Source organism: Musa acuminata, chromosome BXJ1-3 (assembly GCF_036884655.1).
Source record: "Musa acuminata AAA Group cultivar baxijiao chromosome BXJ1-3, Cavendish_Baxijiao_AAA, whole genome shotgun sequence".
In the NCBI taxonomy this organism is placed as follows: domain Eukaryota; kingdom Viridiplantae; phylum Streptophyta; class Magnoliopsida; order Zingiberales; family Musaceae; genus Musa; species Musa acuminata.
Window position 1 is genome coordinate 29369040 of NC_088329.1, and position 24601 is coordinate 29393640.

At 44.0% G+C, this 24601-nt stretch overlaps 3 protein-coding genes across 5 annotated transcripts; 1 reads left to right on the top strand and 2 right to left on the bottom strand.

Annotated features, from left to right (window-relative positions):
- Positions 1–13705: 13705 nt before the first annotated feature.
- On the bottom strand, positions 13706–15016 carry LOC103972939 (transcription repressor OFP14-like). Its single transcript, XM_009387352.2, has one exon. It carries the CDS (start codon positions 14835–14837, stop codon positions 13998–14000), a length of 840 nt encoding a protein of 279 aa, XP_009385627.2. The 5' UTR covers positions 14838–15016; the 3' UTR covers positions 13706–13997.
- A 1708-nt stretch (positions 15017–16724) lies between these two features.
- On the top strand, positions 16725–18192 carry LOC135624417 (uncharacterized). Of its 2 annotated transcripts, XM_065128011.1 has the most exons (4): positions 16725–16845; positions 16947–17283; positions 17383–17562; positions 17643–18192. In XM_065128011.1, exons 1-4 carry the CDS (start codon positions 16729–16731, stop codon positions 17777–17779), a joined length of 771 nt encoding a protein of 256 aa, XP_064984083.1. In that variant the 5' UTR covers positions 16725–16728; the 3' UTR covers positions 17780–18192. The 2 variants fall into 2 exon arrangements, with proteins under 2 accessions (XP_064984083.1, XP_064984073.1); XM_065128001.1 differs by having other exon boundaries at positions 17383–18192.
- A 138-nt stretch (positions 18193–18330) lies between these two features.
- Positions 18331–24248, bottom strand: LOC135583412 (protein IQ-DOMAIN 31-like). 2 transcript variants are annotated; one of them, XM_065127985.1, is made up of 7 exons: positions 24094–24248; positions 23510–23636; positions 22013–22282; positions 21605–21808; positions 20663–20722; positions 19065–20055; positions 18331–18623 (listed from the first exon to the last, which is right to left on the bottom strand). In XM_065127985.1, exons 2-7 carry the CDS (start codon positions 23594–23596, stop codon positions 18592–18594), a joined length of 1644 nt encoding a protein of 547 aa, XP_064984057.1. In that variant the 5' UTR covers positions 23597–23636; positions 24094–24248; the 3' UTR covers positions 18331–18591. The 2 variants fall into 2 exon arrangements, with proteins under 2 accessions (XP_064984057.1, XP_018676748.2); XM_018821203.2 differs by having other exon boundaries at positions 24134–24153.
- Positions 24249–24601: the final 353 nt, after the last annotated feature.

Genomic DNA, 24601 nt, shown 5'->3' on the forward strand with positions numbered 1-24601 from the left:
AAGGCAACGTGGGATGATTCAAGTGCGTCCGAAGAAGAGGAGTCCAACACCGAGCAAGTTGCTCATTATGCGCTAATGGCTTTAGGAGAAGATGTATGTGATTTATTTAATGAAGATTTATCTTTTGAAGAACTCTCTATTGTTTTTCATGAATTATTTAATGAATGTAGAACTGTTAGCAAGAAGTTAAGTATCTTAAAGAAAGAGCATGCTTTGCTACAAGATAAGTTTGATAGTCTTCAAACTCCTCCATGCTCTAAGTGTGAGCATTTAGAAGCAATAAAAAATGAAAATTTGCTTCTTAAAGAAACCTTAAACAAGTTTAAGGTTGGTAGCAAAGGATTAGACATGATCCTTGCACACCAGGGTCACATCGCAAATAGAAATGGAATTGGATTTGTAAAAGGATTACATCAAAATCCTACCACTTTCATAAAAGGACCTACATTACATGTTTCCTCTTATATGAAATGCAACTTCTATTGTAAACCCGGACATATTGCCTACAAATGTTCATTTAGGAAAATTAGTTCACAAAAATTAATATGGGTTCCTAAAGGAACTATAAAGGATTCAATAATAAATAACAAAGTTAGTGGGTCAATTTTTGAGGCACCCAAAATCAAATGGGTACCTAAAAATCATCCTCTTTTGTAGACAAACCCACAAGCTAGGAGCAAGAGATGGTATCTCGATAGTGGATGCTCAAGACATATGATTGGAGATCCATCTCATTTCTCTATGCTCACTAGCAAAGAAGAAGGGTACGTCACCTTCGGAGATAACAACAAAGGCAAAATCATTGGCAAGGGAACTATTGGTAATAAATTTAGTTTTTCCATTGATGATGTTTTACTAGTTGATGGATTGAAACACAATCTCTTGAGTATTAGTCAACTATGCGATAAAGGTTACATCGTTAGATTTGAATCAAATATATGTATTATTGAAAAACCAAATCATAACATGACTATGATTGCTTTAAAACAAAATAATGTCTATACCATCAATCTTGATGAACTAAGTAATGAAATGTGTTTCTCCGCTGTAAATGATGATGCTTGGCTTTGGCATAGGAGATTAGGTCATGCAAGCATGAAAACAATATCTAAAATCTCATCTCAAGAATTAGTACGAGGGATTCCGAATATGAAGTTTATTAAGGATAAGGTATGCGATGCATGTCAACTAGGCAAACAAATAAAAACAAGCTTCAAACCAAAAAATCAAATTAGCACCACTAGACCATTACAATTGATCCATTTGGACTTATTTGGACCAATTGATACAACAAGTCTAGGTGGAAGCAAATATGCTTTTGTGATTGTGGATGACTACTCTAGATACACTTGGACCTATTTCTTAGCTCACAAAAGTGATTGCTTCAAGTGTTTCTCTAAATTTTGTAAACTCACTCAAAACGAAAAAGGCTTCATGATTTCATCAATTCGGAGTGATCACGGTGGTGAATTCTAAAACCATGACTTTCAAAATTTTTGCGAAGTTAATGGGTACAATCACAACTTCTCAACTCCAAGAAATCCTCAACAAAATGGAGTAGTTGAAAGGAAAAATAGAAACCTACAAGAAATGGCAAGAACTATGTTAAATGAACATAGTTTACCCAAATATTTTTGGGCCGAAGCCGTAAATACGGCTTGTTACATCATGAATAGGGTCCTAATAAGATCATCTCTATTAAAAACTCCCTATGAATTATGGAATAACAAAAAACCAAATATCTCTTATTTTAAAGTTTTTGGTTGTAAATGCTTCATTTTAAATGAAAAGGATGCCCTAGGTAAATTTGATGCTAAATCCGATGAAGGCATTTTTCTTGGTTACTCCTCTGTTTCTAAGGTCTTTCGTGTATTTAACAAAAGGACCTTAGTAATAGAAGAGTCTATTCATGTAGTTTTTAATGAAATTTCTGATTTAAAGAAAAATGATTTTGATGATGATCTTGGTTTTGATAATTTGAATTTAAACGAACCCCCTCCTCAAAATAGCCATTTGAATGCATCTTCTTCCGAAATTTCTTTACCCAAAGAATAGAAGTATGTAGATGCTCATCCAAAGGAGCTAATTATAGGAGATACAACAAAAGGGGTTCAAACTCGTTCTTCTTTCAAGAATTTTTGTGCTAACGCCGCTTTCCTTTCTCAAATTGAACCTAAATGCATTGACGAAGCCTTAAAAGATGATTTTTGGGTCATTGCAACGCAAGAAGAATTGAACCAATTTGAGAGGAATAAGGTATGGAAGCTTGTTCCTAGACCAAGTGACCACTTAGTCATAGGTACTAAGTGGGTCTTTAGAAACAAGCAAGACGAAAATGGTATCGTGGTTAGAAACAAGGCTAGATTAGTGGCCAAAGGTTTCAACCAAGAAGAAAGTATCGATTACGAAGAAACCTTCGCTCCTGTGGCTCGATTAGAAACCATAAGGATGCTCCTTGCCTATGCTAGTAGTAATAATTTTTAACTATTTCAAATGGATGTCAAAAGTGCTTTCTTGAATGGTTTTATTTCCGAAGAAGTATATGTCGAACAACCTCCTGGATTTGAAAATTCTCTTCTTCCTAATCATGTATTCAAATTGACTAAAGCTCTCTATGGCTTGAAACAAGCTCCTAGAGCTTGGTATGAAAGGCTTAGTTCCTTTCTTATTTTAAATAATTTTACCAAAGGCAAGGTTGATACTACATTATTTATTAAACACTTTGAAAATAATTTTCTTATTATGCAAATTTATGTTGACGATATTATTTTTGGCTCTTCGGATGAATCACTATGTGAATCATTTGCCAAATGTATGAGTCATGAATTTGAAATGAGTTTAATGGGTGAATTAACTTTCTTTTTAGGATTACAAATCAAACAACTTAGTGATGGTATATTTCTTAACCAATCCAAATATACATTAGAATTGTTAAAACGATTTAACATGGATAATTCAAAAGCAATAAACACCCCTATGAGTACTACGACTAAGTTAGATATGGATGAAAATAGTGAAAATTTCGATCAAAAAACATATAGGGGAATGATAGGTAGTCTACTCTACCTCACCGCGACTAGACCAGATATTATGTTTAGTGTAGGACTTTACGCTAGGTTTCAATCTAATCCTAAATTATCTCATCTAAAGAGTGTTAAAAGAATATTTAGGTATCTTAAAGGAACTCCAAATTTAGGATTGTGGTATCCAAAATCTGAAAAATTCGATCTAATAGCTTATGCAGATGTCGATTTTGGCGGATGCAGGATAGATAGAAAAAGTACATCCGGAACATGCCAATTTTTGGGACATGCACTTGTTTCTTGGACTTCCAAGAAACAAAATTCAGTTGCACTATCTACGGCGGAAGCCGAATACATTGCTGCAAGTGCATGTTGTGCACAAGTCATTTGGATGAAAAATACATTAGAAGACTATGGAATTCACTTTAAAAACATTCCCATAAAATGTGATAATACTAGTGCCATATGTCTTACTAAAAATTCAATTCTGCACTCTAGAACTAAGCACATCGACGTTAGGCATCATTTCATACGCGATCATGTCCTTAACAATGATATTGTTCTAGAATTCATTGATATAAAGCATCAATTAGCAGATATATTTACAAAAGCTTTGAACGAAGATCAATTTGAATTCATTAGAAGAGAATTAGGCATGTTAAATTGTCCCTAAAATGAGCTTCACGAAAAATGACTCGTCCTTTTCCTTTCTTTTGTGGATTTGATTTCTTCCTTCTTCTTCAATTCAAAATGATCCATTAAAGTATAACTTATGATCTTGAGGGAAGAAGCTAAACAAAAGGGAGGAAGAAAAAATTTTTTCTTTCCTCCGCGGGATGCCAGCGGTGGCACCGCCAGATCCGACGGTTGCACCGCTTGGCGCTCGGGCGCCAGGCGGTGACACCGCTCGGTTTGGCGGTGGCACCGACCGAGCGACCCTTATTAACCCGAGGGGTTAGGGCCGGCGGTGACACCGCCCCCAACCTGAAAAAAAAGACTCTCAAAACCCTCTCCCATTCCCTCTAACCCTCATTCTAACTCTTAGAAGCATTGGAGAAGGATTCTTGGTGGTCCAAGCTTTCCATCTCTCAACATAATCTCCATAAGGTAACACTTGAAATCCCTCTTTTCTATTCTCTTGCTTATTTTTTTCACAATTTCATCATCATCTTGTCTAGATAGCTCCTAAGAGATCAAAAGGAAAAAGGATTGAAGGAGATTCATATGACCATGAGCTTTTTAGATCAAAAGAGGTAGCCCTTAGCTTTCCAAAATTTGAAACACGATGTATCCATAAGGGAAAATACGTTGATTTGGATGAACTAGAGGACTTAGAACCCATTAGGTGGTTTGCACACCTAGAAGCTCTACCTCTACTACAAATAGATGAACTAATCTATCCGCGGTTAGTTAGATCGTTCTATGCCAACCTATATGAGGACAACGATAGCCTAAGCACTTACCTTCTAGGAACACCCATTAGAATATTTGACAGCACGATTTGTGAGCTAATTGGCATAACTGAAAAAGATAGGGGATGCTATTTTAAAGGTAAATGGGACGTCAACACAATAGGAGCAACCTATACCGAAGTCGTAGAAACAATTTTTGCAAATCCAAACCTTGACTTCCTACCCAAGAGCTGTGAACACTTACTGCCTTTCAATTCTAAAATTCTTCATCACATTATCACAAGCATCATATTCCCCAAACAATTTCATCTTGACGAAATAAGTCAAATAGAGATAAGTACCATGTATTGGATTATGACCGGTCAACATAATTGTTTTGGGTACTCAATTCGGCAACACATGCAGGATATTATGGCTAAAGATACTATGTTGCCATATGGGAGGTTAATCACTAGATTTCTTCATGCCTATGACATTTGCATCCCACCCGATGAAGAATCTATTCAAAATGATCGATATAACATAATAAATAAAAACCTACTGAAAAGACTTAGGTGCACTTTTAGCAATGGCATATGGGTTAGGCAGCCTAAAAGGACGGATCCAATTCCTCCACCAATAGAACACCCCGAAACACCAATTCTTATGGGAAATGAATCTCCTCCTCCTAGTCCTTTTGGCGCAGCACCTTCAGCTCCTGTTTCCTCCTCTGAAGATCTCATTATGGCGGAACTGTCTCAGATCAAATCACAGCAAGAACAAATTCAGAATCAACAAGTTGAAATTTTGAAGACACTACGACAAATGAATGAAAAAATAGATATCATGTATCAGCACTATGGATTGCCTCCTAAGGATTAAATTGATGTATCTTTTTATTCTATTCTGTTTGCTTTTAACAACAAGTTCAAAGTTTGTCATCGATTGAACGATAACTGATCCTTCCTTTTAGATAACTACTGTTTTGATCTGCATAAATGATGATGTCTTTTGGATAAACTATTTCTGGCAAATTTGAATGATGAACTTTGTTTCCTATTAAATGCTAAACCTTTTTTCTATGATCATCAATTAGCTGGCTTGTCTCTTTTTGTTGATGACAAAGGGGGAGAAGTGATGACTAAGTGATGACTTACACCATAATGATAGCATGACTTATATGGATTACAAAAACTTGTGTGATATGAATGACTTATATGCCTTGCAAAATCCTTGAAAATATCACAAGATTGATTGATCATATTGAAAGCATGCCTTACATCTATATCATGAAATTTATATTGAAAATCTTTATCTTCTGTCGTAGTAAAATTCGTCACTTTTCATTTAACTTATGATTTTCATCGAAGTTTCGTACTTACTATTGTTTAATGAGGATCACGATAAGCTCTACGGTTAGAACTTATCGGGTTATGCTTGAATCTAATGGGATGGAATTCAAGTGTTTTTTATCTTCTCATAATATGGCATATAGATAGGGGGAGTTATGTTTAACTCCGTCATCAATTGATTGTCATCATCAAAAAGGGGGAGATTGTTGAATCTCGGATTTTGATGATATAATCAATTGGTGGGTTAATTGATCTAATCCATATTATTGAGTTAAGTGTGCAGGATTAACTACGATAACCAGAAAACATAAAACAAGGATACCGGAGTCAAGATCGATGGACGTTTAAGAGTCCGAAGAATCGTCGGAGATGCTGCCGAAACCAACCGAGAAGAAATCGGGAACCTATCGGAATTTTCGAAAGTTCGCCGAAGAGATCGTCGGAGGTTCACGGAGATCACCAAGAAGGCTCGGCTACTCGTTAAAGTCATCACAAGATCGGGAGCTTGATGGGAGTCCGTCAGAAGAAAGTTCGTCGGAAAGCTCGCCGGAACAAGACTCGACGTTCGCGGTTGAAAACTTGCTTAGGATGTGTTTTGATTATGTAGTTCACTTGTAATTAGGATTAGGATTAAGAGATAATCCTATATCTTGGTTAGGGGCCAACTGGGCCCAAAGTCAGATTTGGTTTGGGCTAAAACTAAGCCAAACCAGCGAACCGGAGAGCCAGGCGGTGGCACCGCCTGGCTGGGCGGTGACACCTCCTGGGCTGGGCGGTTGCACCGTCCAGCACCCGAGCGCTGGGCGGTGGCACCGCTTGGCTGGGTGGTGGCACCGCCAGCATCGGGAACCCAAAGAGAATTCAAATTTTGGAGCCCAAATTTGAATCCTCTTGAGGCCTATAAATACCCCTCAAATCTCAGCTGAGATTACAACTTTTGAGAAGCATTTTGATTAAGAGAAAAGTCCTAGAAAGTCTTAGCAAGTCTTGTTTTCAATTTGCTAGAGAGTTCTCCTCCTTCTTATTGAAAATTTGTAAGAGGTTGAACTGCTTGTAAAAGGTTGTAAGAGGGGTATTTACCCTTCCATTTCAAGAGATTTGCTAGTGGAAGGTGGGAGCCTCATCGAAGAGGGGCCTCGCAAGTGGATGTAGGTCATTTGACCGAACCACTCTAAAATCGGCGTAATCTCTGGTTTGCATTTCATTATTGCTGTTTACATTACTGCAAACCTTCTTACATGCTTTAGTTCCTTATTATCTTTGCTGCGCAACTTTAAGAATACGCCTTCAAGTTAAGCTTTTCAAGTTCCGTTCTTATCGTACGAAAGATTTTTCTAAAACCAAAACTTTAATCCGCTGCACTAATTCACCCCCCCCTCTTAGTGCCGCTCCGATCCTAACAGATACTGCCCTGGGTGGTACCACCGCCCAGGTCTAGCGGTACTACTACCTGGGGGGCAGCGCTGGGCGGTACCACCACCTGGCACCCTACTAGGGGCGGTACAACCGCCTAGACTAGCGGTATCATCGCCTGACACAGTCTCGAAGATTGTGCCATGATAGTGAGACTTCTTAGGGCACTGTTTGGGCCTCTCATTGGGCCCAACACAGTCCTTACATGGGCCTAGCTGGCCCCTAATTGGGTTGGCCCAAATCCAAGCCCAATTACGTGCTAAATATGAAATCCTAAGACATTTGCTAAGATAAACAAGTCCCTATGTATATTCTTCCGACGATCTTCCGGCGAACTTCTGACGATCTCTCGGCAATGTTCCAGCGGACTCCCGGCAAGCTCCTGCACTTCACGATGATCTTCTTGGCGAGTTCCGACAAGCTTCTCTGGCAAGCTCCGAGACTTCTCGGCTAGTTCCGTCAAAACTTCCGACGAACGTCCGGACTTCCAACGAACTCTCAAACTCCTAACAAAGTCGCGTCCTTGACTCTGGGACTTCATTTTGCTTCATGCCTTGCTATCATAGTTAATCATGCACATATAAAACATACTTCGATATAGATAATTAATACTAAGCAATAATCAAGTTGTCTGGCATGTCATTGGTCCCTCGACGCTTCGTCCGATTCTTTGGCACATCGTCCTCTCTTGCGGTCTATTGCCCAATCGGCCAGTTGACTCCACAACTCCAATATCCTTGGCGTAATATCCTCTCTTCTTGGCCCGATGCCCGAATCCACGGCCCGAAGCCTTCTGTCGATACGTCGACCGTTCCTCCGGCCCGACGTCCAATCTTCTAACATGTTTTCCCCCGGCACAACATGATTTTTCCTGCTTTAATTGTCTCATCCTGATCGAAGCATCCCACGTCACTCAAAATGCAGATTAAAACATAAACAATTATCAATTGGTTTCATCATCAAAATTCGAGATTCAACATCTTTAGGCCAAGGTTCATCCCCCGATGTGCTCCCCATAAATCCCCTCATGGAGCTCGGCGAGGACTATCTCAGCTTATGATGGCGTGAGGCAGCGTAAGAGAGGTTGAGAGAAGGCCCTTCGGTACAGCCTCCCACCGACGATGCAGTACCAGGCATGGGTTCGCCTCAACTGTCTCGTGACCGCCGGGTCGTCGGGCTCCCTTCTGTCCATCTTGAAGTGGAGGATTTCCTCCATCCAGTTGGGTAGTAGACCTGTTTTGGCGACCTTGTGAGTCGCCACCGTCGGTGCCGTTATGGACTCAATCGCTGGGACCGACGTCGGGTCATGGGCGGAGGCCGACCTGGCTAGTGCGTCGGCCCGCACGTTCTGTGCCCGAGGTATTCTATCGATTGAGAAACGGTTGAAGCGGTGTGTGAGTCGCTTCGCCTCCATGAGATATAGTGTCATCGTTGGGTCGCGGGCTTCGTAGCTCTCATTGACGTGTCCCGTCACCAATTGGGAGTCGCTGAAAACCTCAAGGTCATTAACATGCATCTCCAGAGCGAAGCGTAGGTCGTGGAGTAACGCCTCGTACTCGGCCTCATTGTTGGTAGCTCGAAATTGAAATTGGAGCGACCTCTCGTATGTTTCTCCTAACGGGTCCTTGAGGATAAGTCCGATATCGGCCACTCCGGTAGTGGACGAGCCATCCACGTGCAAGGTCCATGTGTTCTGGTTGTTGTCCTGCCCCACGTCAAGGTCTTCAGGGGTTAGCTCGAAAACAAAATCAGCCAGTACCTGAGCTTTGATGGCGGCCCTAGGGGAGTACTGAATGTCGAATTCGTTGAGCTCGATCGACCATCGCAGCATGCGACTTGCCGCATCGAAGTTGGAAAGGATCTGTTGCAACGGCTGGTCGGTGATCACTTTGATCGTGTGGGCTTGGAAGTAGGGCCGGAACTTTTGGGCTGTCTTTATGAGGGCGAGAACCAGCCTCTCGATCGGGGGTATCGCGCCTCGGGCCCGACGAGGATATGGCTGACGTAATATATGGGTTGCTGAGTAGGTGGCACCTCCCGAACTAGCACCGAGCCGACTGCTTGTGGTGAGGCCGCCAAGTAGAGACTAAGGGTTTCGCCTAGTTCGGGCGAGGCGAGTTGGGGCAAGCGGGTGAGGCACACCTTTAGCTTTTGGAATGCCTCCTCGCACTCCGAGGTCTACGTAAGGTTGTCAGCCTGTCACAGAGCCCGAAAAAAGGGGAGGCACTTGTCGCCTGATCGCGACACAAACCTGCTGAGCGTTGCCATCCTCCCAGCAAGTCGCTATACCTCCTTGACCGAGCGGGGGGAATGCATCTCGGCTATGGCCCGTACCTTTTTCAAGTTGGCGTCTATTCCCCTTTGGTGAATGATAAAGCCGAGAAACCTCCCCGAGTTGACTCTGAAGATGCACTTCGCAAGATTTAGATGCATGTTGAATCGCTGGAGCGTTTGGAATGTCTCTGCTAGGTCGGTTAGGTGTGCACTTGCGGCCTTGCTCTTTACGATCATGTCATCTACGTATACTTCCATATTCCTCCCGAGCTAGTGTTTAAAAAGTTTGTCGACCATCCTTTGGTAGGTCGCGCCAGCGTTTTTCAGGCCGAAGGGCATTACTTTGTAATAGTACACTCCTCCGTGGGTGACGAAGGATGTGTCCTCTTGATCCTGAGTCGCCATTCAGATTTGGTTGTAGCTGGAGAATGCGTCCATGAATGTAAGGAGCTCGGGGCCCACGGTGGCGTCGACCAATTGATCCACCCTGGGGAGTGGATAGCAGTCCTTGGGGCATGCCCGGTTGAGATTGGTGTAATCAACACACATCCTCCAGCTTCCATTAGATTTCTTAACGAGGACTACATTCGATCGCCACCGAGGGTATTGGACATCGGTAATAAATATGGCCTTTTTAAGGCGGGCGACCTCATCACCGATTGCCTTCAATCGATCAGGAGCAAACTTCCTCGACCTTTGTCTCACCGGCCTAGCCCCGGGGTCGATGTTGAGCCAGTGCTGGGCCACTTCCGGGTTGATCCCAAGCATCTCCTCGGGGGACCATGCAAACATATCGGCGTTCCTCCTTAGAAAGTCAATGAGGTGGAGCTGGTCAGCTTCGGGGAGTGTGGTTCCGACCTTGACGGTCTGGTCAGGTCGGCTCTTTTTCAGGGGTACCTCGGCGAGCCGTTCGGGAGGTTCCAACAGCATTGGTGCTGTGGGTCCTTCATGGGGGGTCGGGGACCTGAGCGGGGTGCAATTTTCCTAGGAGAGTAACCGTCGTGAGATAGCACTGCCTTGACTCCCCCGGGTCGCTTCGGGTCTCCCCGATCCCTGCCGAGGTCGAAAACTTAATGGCCCGGTGGTAAGTGGAAACCACTGCCTTTAACTTGTTCAACGTCAGTCAGCCGAGGATGATGTTGTAAGCTGAGGGCAGATCGACCACCATAAAGGTGGTTATCGTTGTCTTCACTCTTGGCTCCTCCCCAATGGTGACAGGGAGGGCCGTAGTCCCGAGTGAGGATATAGAATCCCCCGTGAATCCTGTGAGTGCTGACGCCATGGGGGTGACGTCTCCCTCGGTCAAGTCGAGCCTTTTGAAGCCGTCGAAGTAAAGAACGTCGGCGGAGCTCCCGATGTCGACCATCACCCTTTTTACTCGAGCGTTGGCGACCTGGATGGAGATCACCAACGCGTCATCGTGGTGGGAGCGCTCGACTTCTTCGGCCCCGAAGGTGATTTCAAGTTCAAGCTCAAGCCGGGGACATTTCTCGACCGTGCTACGGGCGTAGGCTTCGTCGTGGAGCTGTTGCCGTCGACCGCAGGTCCCCCGAAGATAATGTCGATTTGTCTTTCGATGGGTTCCTTGGGGCACGGAGTCGCTTCCCGGGTTTCTCTGAGTTAGCGTCCAAGGTGGCCTCTGCAGATCAGTCCCTCTATTTGATTCTGGAGGTCGTGGCAATCCTCCGTATCATGGTCGTAGTCTCGGTGGAATCTGCAATATTTAGACCGATCCTTGTGAGTGGCCCTCATGGGACGTGGATGTCGCAAGAGACCTTTTTCCCTAATTTGGAGGAAGATCTCAGTGCGGGAGGTTTTCAGGGGAAGAGGCGGGGTGGCGCTCGGGTTGCTGAGGTTGTTCCCCGGGATTGTTCCACCCTTGGCCTCTTGCCTTCCATATGCTTCCCCGCCACCAATGCTTCGGCGGCGACGTATTGGTTGGCGTGCTGGAGCATTTCGGAGATTGTCACCAACGGCTTCTCGATCAGCGGCCAGAAGAACCTCGAAGGCTTCAAATCCATCAGAAATGCCTGCATGATTAGAGAAGGGTGAGCGTCCGGGAATCCCCGGATCTCAATGGCAAAACGTGCCATGAACTGAGAAAGCGGCTCATCTTCGCGTTGGGATAACACGAGCAGGGTGGCCATGGAAGGCCGAGGTCGCACGCTGGCGAGGAAGTTCTGTTTGAACTCCTTGGCAAGCTGGTTGAAGGATGAGACCGAGGATTGACGTAGCCGGTTGAACCACGCTCGCGCCGGTCCCCTCAAGATGGTCGGGAATGCCCGGCACATTAATGCATCGGAGGTGCCATAGAGGGCCATCTGAGCCCGGAATGCAGAGACGTGCTTCGCGGGGTCGGAGCCGCCGTCATATGTCTCTAATGCCGGTAGCCTGAAGTTGAGGGGTATTGGCTTGTCTTGTACTTCCAGAGTGAAATGAGACCCGCCTGAGCTGTCTTCATTGGACTTGCTCTGTGACTTTCGGAACTCACACTGGAACTCGTCCAAGCGTTGATTAACCCGGGACAGTTGGGCCCTAAGCGAGTCATCCACCGAATCGGACGATATGGTGTCAAGCTTGAGGTGGGGTAGGGTGACTCGGTAGGTTGCGGGTATGTTCTATCCAGGCAGACCTCTCGGGTCCGTCACTTGCTCTCGAGCTTCTCTAGTCCCGACCTACTCCTCGCTCAACCTCCGTCAAGTCGAGTCAGTCGGGGGAGTCGCTAGCCGCACGATCTAAGGAATGAGCGGAGCGAGCGTCTGCATCATGCCCGCCATGGCTTGCACTTGCTTGGACAGGCCGAGGAATGCCTCGGGTGTCACAGTCGAGGGTCCTGTGACGAATCCAGGGGGCGACAACCCCGGGTCATTGAACAGGCACCAATAGCGATCTAGCATTGAGGTCGGAATTCTGCCATCTCTGGGAGCGGGGAGGACCTGACTTTCAGGTTCGACGGAAGGGAGGTCGGCATGCGGTTCTCCCTCGGGGAGAGCTCTAGTGACATCGCCCTCCTTCTAGCGCCAAAATGTTAGCGAACAAATATGCCGTGGCCGGTGAGTCAGCACGGCTAGGTCCGTGGGTCAATGTCAGGAGCCTACTGCGGGGTGATCTGGATGATGAGGTGGCCGGGCCCTCGGGAAGGAGTGTTGTTGGCGTTGGTCGAGATTGGGGCCGATTAACAACTCCACATTGCCGGGCGGCTGGCGCTCCCGTGCCGAGTCCCTCGCCGTCAACAAGTGGTCGCCCTCCTGCAAAAATGGCCTCCGCCGGGTGGTTCCCGGCTGTGGCCCCTCCGACGAGCAAGTTAGTAACGAGAGGGATTGCTTTTCTTTTTCCTTTTTTGTTTTCTGCGGCCCCGACCAAGGGTTTTATAATATGGTGCGAGGGTTGATGGTGCATCGATTCGACGTCGTCGCTGACCCCCAAGAGATGGGACGATCCTTTCTGACCAGTCGCCATTCTGCGATATGCAGAGCGGTGTCAGACGACACCGCCCCGAGCTCCCGGGACGAGAGATGTGGCATATCTTCTTGGTATAAGCTCCCGGGACGGGACGTGTGGCGTAGGGTTTTGACTTGACGTGCTATGTTGGCTGTGACGTGTTCAGGCTGCCAAAATATACCATATCAAGTGGTATTTGTATTTTTTTTTTTGGGTCTCCCATCAAACACAACACAACACAATATGACTACCATCAATGATATGGATTGATTGATTTTATTTATGTTTTGCCCTCAACTTTTCATATTTCTCGGAATGAATAGAATACACACACACTTGATTAACTCTTGCACCAAACACCAAATACCCTGTTCGTGTCCCCGGCTTGGCTTAAGTATTGCAAATGCACCCTACCCTACCCTGTTCGTGTCCCCGGCTTGGCTTGGCTTGGCTTGGCTTGCCCCTTACTCTCGCCGGTTGTTTTCGGTGTTCGTCTTCCATTTAACTTCCATCGATCATTTCGCTTCCGTTGATCGACTCAAAGCTCCCATTTTCCCCCTTTCTCTCCTCGCCCCCACCCTTTTACTCTCTTTGGCCATCTCCCATCAACCTTTGGGGTGGAGCATCTTCAATTTGCAAAAGGGATGCCTCCGGGGATGAAACGTCGAAATGTCTCCGCACACCAAGTTAATGACCATCATGCATGACGTGACCTCCACCCCCCTTCCCCTCCCCTCCCCTCCCCTCCCCTCCTCGGAAAGACTCGAGCTCGCTTCTCAAATCAAATCCCAGAAGCCGCCCCCACCAACTCCTTTGTGACCATAATAATCGCAGGACAGAAGGTATACATCTTACTTTTGCATGTGAGCCTCACGTAAGTTGCGTTGCAATGTTCCCCTCCTCCACGGTCTGAAGCTTAGGCAACCCGCGGTTGATGATAACATATTCTATCTACCGCCGGAAATTTATGGCTTCACCAGTTTCTACGCCGCCGTTTAAGGCCATCCTCTCTCTGACGTATTAATTCCCATGTGCATCAACCGACTGCCGGAGAATAACGTGGCGCCATCCCCTCGCCTGATCTACTATTCCCCCTCCCCTTGTTACCCCCCCGGTGCTCTTCGACGCAACGCCATGTCCCGCCGGCGGACGCTGACGATGACATCAGTGAAGGCCCTCAGGATGTCCTTGTGCACGTTTCGGTCGTTGAGTTCCAGGTAGCAGAAGAGGAGCTCCTCCATGAAATCCCAGTCCGACGCCCGGTTGGGGTCCAGGTGCCGCTCCTCCACCATGTCCTGCATGGACCGCCGGAAGTCGTCGTAGGGGTCCTTGGAGTACGTCATTACCGCCACCCCGCCGCCCGGGACCGCCGGCCTGGGATCCGACGTACAGGAGGAGAAGGAGCACGACGGCGAGGAAGACGAGGCGGCGGCGCTTGGTCTAGGATCTCGGAGAAGGGAGTTGGACGTGGCGGGTGATACGAAGAAGCGCTCCGTCGGGCGGAACGCGGTGGGGGCCGGGTCCTCGTCGTACCTCGGCGACTCGGAGGTGAAGTCGTCACCCGCGTCCTCGCGCGAGTAGAGGGAGTGGAACTTCTCGTATTGGAAGCAGTCGTCGTCGGATAGGGTGGCGGAGGGATCGCGGGCGCTGTGGTCGGGGAGGTCGCGGTCGACGGCGAAGGAAGGGGTCCTGGGATACTTGCACGCCGACAGCAGCCAATTGGCGGCGGCCGGTTTTGGGGAATTCGGAGTGTGTAGATGAGACGGAACCTTGCTGAGCTTGGACAGATAGGTTTGGAGAGATTTCTGAAGGCCGTTCTTCCCCATCGCTCTTGAATATTGGATTATGGGGTTTGGTAAGTAGGGACGGGGCAGAGAGAGAGAGAGAGAGGGTGCAACTGATAGCTGGTATATATATGGTAGGGAGATGAAGCAGTGGCACATGCTGGCAGAGAAAAATTTGACGGAGTGCAGAAGCGGAATGGGACGGTGTAGGTGAAGTATTAGGGGTTGAAAGGTGGTGAGGCGGCCGACGGCAATTCATTCATTCATTGGTGTAGATTTAACGTAAAGAGGTTATATGCCAAGGCTGAGATGTGGTCGGTGCATCACCATGGAGAGAGTGCGTAAAGGAACAACGGGCAAAAAATGTTTTAAAATTGGATTATGATTGTATGATTCGTGAGGAATTTTAATTTTCAAGCTTGCCCATAAGGATGAGTATTGAAAGGGGAGGAATTTGTAAGAAATATGTTGGAGATAGATATATATATGTCCCAAAAATATTCTTTTTGATGCTTAAATCAATAGTTAGTAGGAGATTCGGAGAATTTAAATTAAAAAAAACATTTATATTATATATATATTTTTTATATTTTATATTTTATAAATAAAAAACGGTGAGGTGTAGTAATAAATATTCGATCGTCATCGAATTGAAAGTCCGCATTAAATGTTGTTGTAGTGCCAATATAACCATCCGCACTGATGTCGACTGCTTCCAACTATCATTTTAGTCAAATGGTAGAGGATAATCCTTTTTCAAGTGTTGAGTCATCATCATCATCTCCATAAGTTGATTATATTCATCATATACATTATACATTATACATTATACATACCAAATATGAACTCTTCTGTCCATCTTTCTAGAAAACAAATCTTGATAATTTTACACACCTTGTTAGGAGGTTAAGGTTACTCTCTACAAACAAAACTGAAATATTTACTCTACAAAGAACTCTTTTGTTGGTTTCGCTTGAGATTGGCCGCGACTCCAATCAATCACGCGTCCGAGGACGAGGGTGAGATGTGATTGGAGCGTCGTCTTCTCCGCTCGGATGATGCAGCCTCGACTCGGCTCGAAGGACCTGCCGGCCCATTCCCGTGGCCGACGATGGGCTCCGAGGCCCCATGCCGGCAGGTCGAAGCAAAGCATGTGACCCCCCATCACCTCCACCTTCCACTTCTCCTGTCCAACCTCGAACGAGAAGGATGTGAATCCAGTCAGTTCTCCTTTGTGGCGTGGGAACGCGCCAATATGGAACCCGTGGGAATGACAGGGCTTTCCTGCGAACGGCCCGGTTTTAGAATGCGGAACGCCAGTCTTCCCACTTCTCGTCCGGATTTGCTGTGATTAAAGCAGGATCCCGTCTTTGTCTTCGCATGCACGCCCTGCCAAACAAAGCTTCCTTTCCATGTCCTCCCGTGCCACTACCAGTACCATTCGCGTTTCGTAGTGGACGTCGCACGAGCGAGCTTCTGGTTCCATCGGTCATGTGACGGACGTGGCTGCCAACTTCAGCCCAACACTGGACCTGTCTCTTTCTCCTCTCTTGCTTGCTAGTTGGTGTACCAATCGATCAAACGTTTATTATTATTATTATTATTATTATTATTATTATTTCTTTGGCCTTTTTCATCCTGGCAAATACAGATAGATAATAATCAATGTTAAGCGGGTGCTACTATTATGGTCATCACAGAACGAACAAGCATGAATTTGGATCCGCCCACTATTATTGCATCAATATTTTCCACATTAAAGTAATTTAAATGAATGAGCATGAATTTGGACTTGGTTTATTTATCTCAACAACTCAGGAGAATTTTTTTTTAAATAAATAAATAAATACATCTTTGATCTTTTATTATGTCATTTGTGTCAAATAATAAATTAGAGCAAACTGATTCCAACTAATCCTCCTTTCCTTTCTTTTTAATTTTAATAATAATAATAATAATAATAATAATAATAATAATAATAGTATAAAAAAATTTATGCCCTGCGTCAATTAAAGGGTACAACTAAGTTAGCGGGCGCCAAAATTTGAAAATGGATTCAGATTTCGTGCCTTTCTTCTGGCGGATTCAGCGGCGTCCCTCCTACCCAACAACCCACATGGCGACGCTCTTCATCGCCGTCCAATGCTGCCGGTGCTCCACGATGCAGGTAGGAGAGTACGAGCCCTCCTCCTCTTTTCACTCTCTTCTCTCTGTACGTGCCTGTGTTCGGATCATTGTATCGTTCTGTGCCGCCGCCGGTCGGAGCAGGTGAAGCAGCAGAAGAAGAGCGGCAACAACTGGGTGTGCTCCGTCTGCAACCAGAGGCAGTCGGTGCGGCGGATCCACGCGCGCGGCCACGTCGCCAGCGACCTCCGCAGCTTCGTCCAGGCCTTCAACATGGCCCGGGCGGACATCGGATCCCACGGCTCCGATCCCGTCCCACCCCGATCGGACGGCCCCCGCGCTTTGTCCGCCTCGCCGGACGCTCGGGAAGCCGTCGCCTACGGTTCTCCCTTCTCCACGGCGAAGAAGAGGACGGATTGGTCCAAATACTTGGATCCAACCCACGAGGAGCCAGATGATGACGATGCAAAAGGAGGAGGAGGTTGGTACTCGTGAATGAATCTCTTTGCTATATAACTCTCGCGCTGTGTCTGGTTTCTCCTCTTTTCTTTTCTTTTTTTGTTTTCCCCCCTTTTTCAAGAACAACGTGTTCTTCCGCTCGAATCGGCGCTAGCGACGGAACTGCCTCCAGAGAAGTCGAGGCGTTCCTCGATCCCTAATTGCACCCGACGGGCCCAATTATCCGCTGCGGGAACCGACAATTGCTTCGGCTTCAAGCCATCACTCGCGAAGAGGAAACCATTGCAAGCTGCTCTTGAAGGCAAGGAGGCATCTGACTTGTCGATTGCGATACTCGAGTTTATTGAGGAAGGTCTAATTCATCAGATCCCACCGATGCAGAGAGTACCGAGATGGGAGGTGGGAAGGTCGCGGCGGCGCTGCAGGGGAAGAGTGGTTCGTCAAAATCGAGCGAGTACCTGGAAGAAGGTGATATCCAGAGGCTGTTAGCGGAGGAGGTACACCCAGACTTCCAGTGATGGCTCTACTTTTTCAGTTCCATCATCGTTTAGCCTGAATATTCAGACAATAAAAAAAAGGAAAATATTACATTGAGACAGTTATGAATTTGATCGAGTTTTCCCTTAGTTGACAAAACAACAAAATATTGCTTGAATGAGTGATTATTGATTAGGTGCCAGTAGTTCATATTTCTCTCTCCTGGCTGCCACGAGGAAGGAGCTCCACCCCGAACCAAGAAAGGGGGTCAGGCTGAAGCACCAGGTTTAGTTGTTGCAGACAAATTTATTGACAACAGAGGGGTGACACAGATTTAAGAAACAAATAAAGGTACCAAATAAGAATAAAAGAAAAAAGTATCGCACAAGTTGATTTAACATTACTTTCGTACCAATTCCTTGCAAAGTTTGATGATAAGAAAATGATGGTGGTGGATGTTACCTGAGGACCCAAAGACTGCTAGCAAATATGGAACATCTCTTGAACAATTTGTGACCGTCTAACAAGTCACCAGACGAGCTTGATCAGACCAAACGAATGACCCATTTAGTTCATGCATTAGACAACCATATAGAGCAATTATTCCTATCAAATGAACAATCACACAAACATGATTGACACGTCTAATACAACAACAAAGTTCAGAGCTGGAAGAAACCAAATCCGGCATGCGTTGGATATACACAACAAATGACATGGCTGCATCCAAACAGACCGTGCACAGGTTTACAACACACCTGGGTTTTTATAACACAATGGAACAGTTCAAAGAAGAAAATCTACATAAGCTACAAATTTGTCTCGTTGGTCTATTTGAAATCCCACAAGATGATCACCGCCTCCACCCCACCTGAATTGCCCTCTCTGTATTCATCAAATATTACAAAAACAATGAAATGAAATGAAATAGAGCAAAAAGTTATAATTAATGAACTAGAGCAAAAAAATTCATGAGATTCGCAACGATAGAAATGAATTCAAGAAAGATGATCTATCGTATAAATAGTCCCCATGACCATAAAAAATGATCGAGTCCTATGTGGAGTTGCAGGTATTTATTCTCACTTTGACTTTAGATTATACTTCGTTGTTCAAGCTGAAAGTAGAGTTTCAAATTTTAATTCAAGTCACATGGCCTCTTCGCATGACTTATTACATATCATTCCTTTTTATCATACCATTTACGTATCATTCAAGTCATTCTCGCTTTGACTTCTTTTTCCTTTTTCTTGTTTTGAAAAGAAATGACAAGTTAATGAGTTCTAAACAATACACTAACTAAAAGATAAGGGCTTAATTTCATACCATTTACATCTCTACCGATTCCCCCCTTGCCACCAGTCTGGATTAGTCGCTTTGTCCTAGGCGAACTCATCTTGCCATCGGCAGATGGCAGAGAATGACGACGGGTAAAGCCATTTTTGTCAATTGACTCTGATACAAACCTCTGTGATATCTGTCCCCGCAGTTTCGCCTTAGCAGATTCAGTAGCTGCCATATAGCTTGGAAGCACAGGAGTATTTGACATTCCGTTTTCTGCATACTCTGATTTGGTAGAGAAGGAAGACCTCCGCTTGCTGATTTTCTGGTTTTCATGGCAGAATTGTTCTTCCTTTAAGCTTAGCTCCCCACCCACGGCTACATGGTTCTCTACGTTATCAATCTGCTGCAACAATTGTAACTCATTTGTAGACTTGTCATCAAGCAGCAAATCAACTGGTCCTGCTATGACAGTCTCTAGAGCAGTTTCAACAAAAGTCTCCAAAGTTGGAGTTGGAGAATTATCTTTCTTTGGTTTTTCAATGGATTCCTCACTTCCATGGCCTAGATTCTCAGATAAACCAGCATCCACCTTTTTAGAACTTAGATTTGATTTCTGAGTTTCAACATCTGGTAGCTCAGAAGTATCATTTACTGCAGTAGATATCTTTCTTAAGTTGTGTTTTACCCTTTCAAGCTCAGACTGTGGATGTTCCTGAACTGATTCAGCAGAAGTGGGCACCTTCTTTAGGTTCCGTTTTGTTTTCTCAGGTTCATAGCTGGGATTTGTTTGACCAGCTCCAACATTAGAAGCAGGACTTGTACGAATGCTGTGCCTTGTTTTCCCAGATTCAGTATCCATAGTGCAGTTGCCCTGTTTTGTCTGTCCTTTCGGAACAATAGCCTTTTTTGACTTGGAATTTGGCTGCCAAAAACTGGTGGATGACCATCTCCCTAACCAACTGAAGACTGAATTGGGGTCTCCTTTATCATACTGAATTTGCAGAGGCTTTGCAAGCAGTGATGATGCGAGAAACTAGAGAAGATGAAAGAAGCATAAGCACAGAAGTATTTTGGTAGCTGAACTTCTAACAGAAATACAAGAAACTGAATCCAATGTTAGCTAACATACTATGCATATAGCTGTGCAAATATTGCCATTCCAAATATACAACCAGGTAGTTATCTCCTATATATTTATGTTCAAATTATAAATAGGTAATAGTACTTCATGTGGACAGGATGCCATTATACTCATTTGAGTTATAAGTAGCAAGAAATAGGTAGACTCTAAGAGAATAACTAAAGTCATGGCTTACGCGTTATACATTAGCAACGATACTTCTAAGAGATTTTATTAGAAATGTATAATCCTGGTGAAACTGCACCGGTACATACAGGAATTTTGCAAACTAAACTGAACAGTCCTTATGGGTGTATGTTTTGCCCAATGCATCAGTCACCACCCTAGTATATGGGACAGGGCGGCAGAGGCCTTGCACAAAACAGTCACGCGTCTTACTCAACAAACACGAGTAGTCAAAATGCCATATCCATAATTAATATGATGAAGGCTATGGTTGAGCCAAACAAAGATCCATTGGTAAAAATTGCTCTAGAGAAGTTAGAAAGAACAAACATACCTTTGCAATAAATGCATTTGACGAATATTTCATTTTCCAATCATCCTGTGTGATAGGACCCTGAAAAAAGTTGAGCAAGCATTCTTAATATCAAGTGAGAAGTTACTGAACAAGAACATATGGAAATGATGTGAAGAACAAGATTCCATATCTATGTTTTAAGGAATTAAGTACTTTTGGTAGCCTGAGAATCTCACACAAAGATCATCAAATACAGACTGCAAGTTTGCAAAAATAAAAGAACACAGAAAAAGTTAAATTTCAAACAGAAACCATCAAAGTTGGATAATAATAACCAATAATTTAAAAGTTGTACTTCGAATTTACGCTGGAACCATCATACTTGGATAATAATAACCAACAATTTAGACAAGAAAGGACATATCAACCTCATGAAAAAGATTCAACAAATAAGAATATTGGTAATTCTAGCAATGGTTATCTCAGTATAAAATTGTTCCATTATGGATCAGAGCAAATTTTCAAGAACAAGAATTCTAAAAATTAGTGAGACCTCATGGACATCTGTCTTGGAATCTGTGTTTAAACTAAGACTCACTGGCAGAATTCTAATATGAATTTCAGAACATTTACTACCAGATTCAAGATCAATTTCTGAACATGCTCAGATTCGATTTGCATCTAACACTCATACCTTATTCTCACACATTAGAGCACTAGTACCTCCTAAATGATAAGAAACCAGAAAAAAGAATCAGATTCTGTCTTCATTATTAAAATTGGCATCTGTTTCAGCAGTTTATGCATTGCAAATTCAGCAAAGAACTTCTAGTTTGACTCACTACGAAAAACAGTATATTTTCTATCCACAGAGAACCAAGATAAACAAGGAATTTTAGCTAAATGGAGATAACAATGCAAGAATAATTAGAAAGCCAGGATATGCTCAGTGAAAAAACAGCCAATGGGTATGGCAATTACTGCAGTCTTCAACTGACTAAATTTTGAAGTGACTTTAAGGTTGTTAATGGAACGTCTAACTCTTCTTCCACGAGCTACCGCTTGTAACTTGACAATTCCCTCCATAGCATGTAGAGTTGCAACAGCTTGTCTTCTCACCAGATGCCCACGTATTAGCGCCTGCAACCTAATAATACCCTTCAATGCACGAAAAGCCCTGCGTGCCTGCACCAAATAGACGCTATAATCATCTATCGTGAAGTAGGCTATTCATTTGGGAAATGTCATCTATATTAAGGAATGTAAAAGCCCTAAGATTCTGTTGGCAATTATTTTTATAGTAGTGTCAAGCAGTGCTGAACAAATCACAGTGCGTCTATCCAATAATATGCAAACATGTACTAAGATATAAAAGTTACAAAAGGTTACCAGATAACCACGGAAGGCTGCTTGTGCTTTTATTGCTGCCTGCTCTTCTATGCCATTGTTTGCATTTGCATCACTCAGTGTGCTGAGTCCCATGACTCCTTGACTAACATGTGAAATAACCGGTGCATTACCACCTATATTTGATGGTTCTCCTTTATCTGATGTTGAGATAACTCCACTTATTGATATTGGTTCAGAGATCACTGGGGAATGCACAGCTAATATAGTTTCTCCTTTTCCACCATAGAAGCCTTTCTCATTAGCAGCCTTCTGCAGGTAGCAAATTGAATGTCATTTAGGTTTCTATACTTGAAAAGTAAAATAGGAGAAGTAAGCCGAAGCTTGATACACCCCCTGTTTTAAAAAATGAGCCTTTACACAATACAATTACAGAAGGAAACTGAGAACAAAAATAATTACTTACTTTTTCTGAGAATGGTGGGTTTAAAGAATAATCTAGGCATAATATTTAGGCACCTCTTCAATATGAAGAAGGGAAACATCCGCTAGGCCAAGGCCTTGGTGAAAAATGAAACTTAATATGAATATAAGACAAAACGGATATATATAACAAAACAATGTTAACATCTTTCTTTTGCCCCTTCTCTCTTCGGCCATGGCATTGGATTCTTGTTCCTTTTTATATTTATGAAAAGTCCAGGGAGAACTTATAGCAAAATGATGAGCATATATGCTTTAATTGCAAAGATAAGAGTAAGGTTTTCCGAAAAGAACCATACCTACTTTTTCTACGAGGTTGCATTATACATTTAAAGTAGCATTCGATATTGGCAATTAGCAACCAGAAAAAGAAGATTAACTGCACAAATAATTTATGGGGTCTTTCTGGTGGACCACAAACAGTAAACTTTCAAAAGAACTAAGTATTAGGCATGCTGGTAATATCCATGAATTTAACAAGATGGTGTGACTGATGAGAAATGCGCTTCTGATGCTGCCAACATCGACTACCAGATAGGCAGAGATAATTAAGAGGTATAGATGGCAATATCTTTTACCAATTAGAGATTATACTGACAAAATCATTAATCAATAACACAAGAGAGACAATTCCCCATTGGGCCACTTTACTGCAAGATCAGTGTGGTTAGTCTTTCTGATAATGCAGTGGCCAGTTCTCAATTGACTGGTCTTGGTTAATTTAAAAAGTTGGGTAAGGTTTATGCCCAAGTCACTGGGTACAAGGAAATTACTGTTGGATTTATTGATATTTATGTTCTAAGCATAAGCCATCGTAGTTAAGAATCGGCAATGAGAAATGCAAAGTTCATAATCACAAGATTGTCCTGGCACTTCTTAGTGGAGGACTTTTACACTGTTAACTATGAAGATAATTATACTTTCTTTCTTTCTTTCTTCTATTATATACTATTCAGAGATCCTCATCATGCCATCCTCAAACACCTTCATATAAAAGAAACAAAAGAGAGAACGATTCACACACAGTCAAAATGAATGCGGGTAATATAAGCGTACCGAAGCATCCCATCCTTTGGTAGACTGGGATCTGGTTTTCTTTCCAAAGAGAAGTGTTTTGATCCACCTTCCAGGAGATTTCCCCATCGTCCAAGACCCAAGATCCTGACCTTAGATCGCGGACACCCTGCGCATGAACCCAGATCAGTGCGCTAGAGTGATATCATTGATGAAAATTTCCAAAATGCTCCGAGGTAATAGGCGATTTTACTTGGAACGGGAAAAACTAGCGAGATCTGACGACAAAATTCGAAACACGAGAAAGCTCAAAGAGTCGAGCATAAGTAGTCGATCAAGTGACCCAAGCAGATCTCTACCCGGCACTCAGACTGGCCGCATTGCGTCCACGAAGCTTCCCATATAGGGAAACCCAGATTCAATTGAAAGCCAGCAAGCACGGAGGCTATTTCGAGGAAAATAAAAAGAAGAGGAACTTAAACCCAACCCTAATCTCGATGTCAGCGGTAAAGTATTCAGCCTAGAAACCGAGCAACATTTCACCGAGAAGCCGCAAGCCGTCCGACAACAAAAGGCACGCAGATCGAAAGGGATAAAAAATCTCCGACGGATCTGGCAGGACTCACCGGAGAAATCTCCTGCGACGAGGGCAGCAGGAGCACTCACCTCAGTTCTCTTTCTACTACCTTCGCTCCTCTACCATCCCAAGAGCAAAGAGGGGAACGAAAAGGACACTTAAAAAAAAGGAAAAGAGGGAGACATGGTGCAGACTGAAAAGAACCGTTGGATCGGATAAGATTAGGTGGATAGCTTGTAATTCCTCACGTTAAAACAAAACACACTCTTTTTCTTATTTAAGGAGAGCCAAAAAAATTAACAAAGATAAAAAAAAAAAAAGGGTATGGCAGCGAAGAAACGGAAGCACACTTCCATGCTACTTCCACTCAGGCAGGAAGTATCTTATCGGGTGACATGTCGGACAATTATTGGTTTTTTGTAGTTGGGTCCCACGAACACTTGGCCCGAAAGGGTATAATTAGAGCAGTTTGGTGGTCGATCAAAGACGGCTGAGCCTAACGTATTGCCGACGGACAGCCCTTCCCACTGGCCAAACACAGCGGTAACCACTTCGAG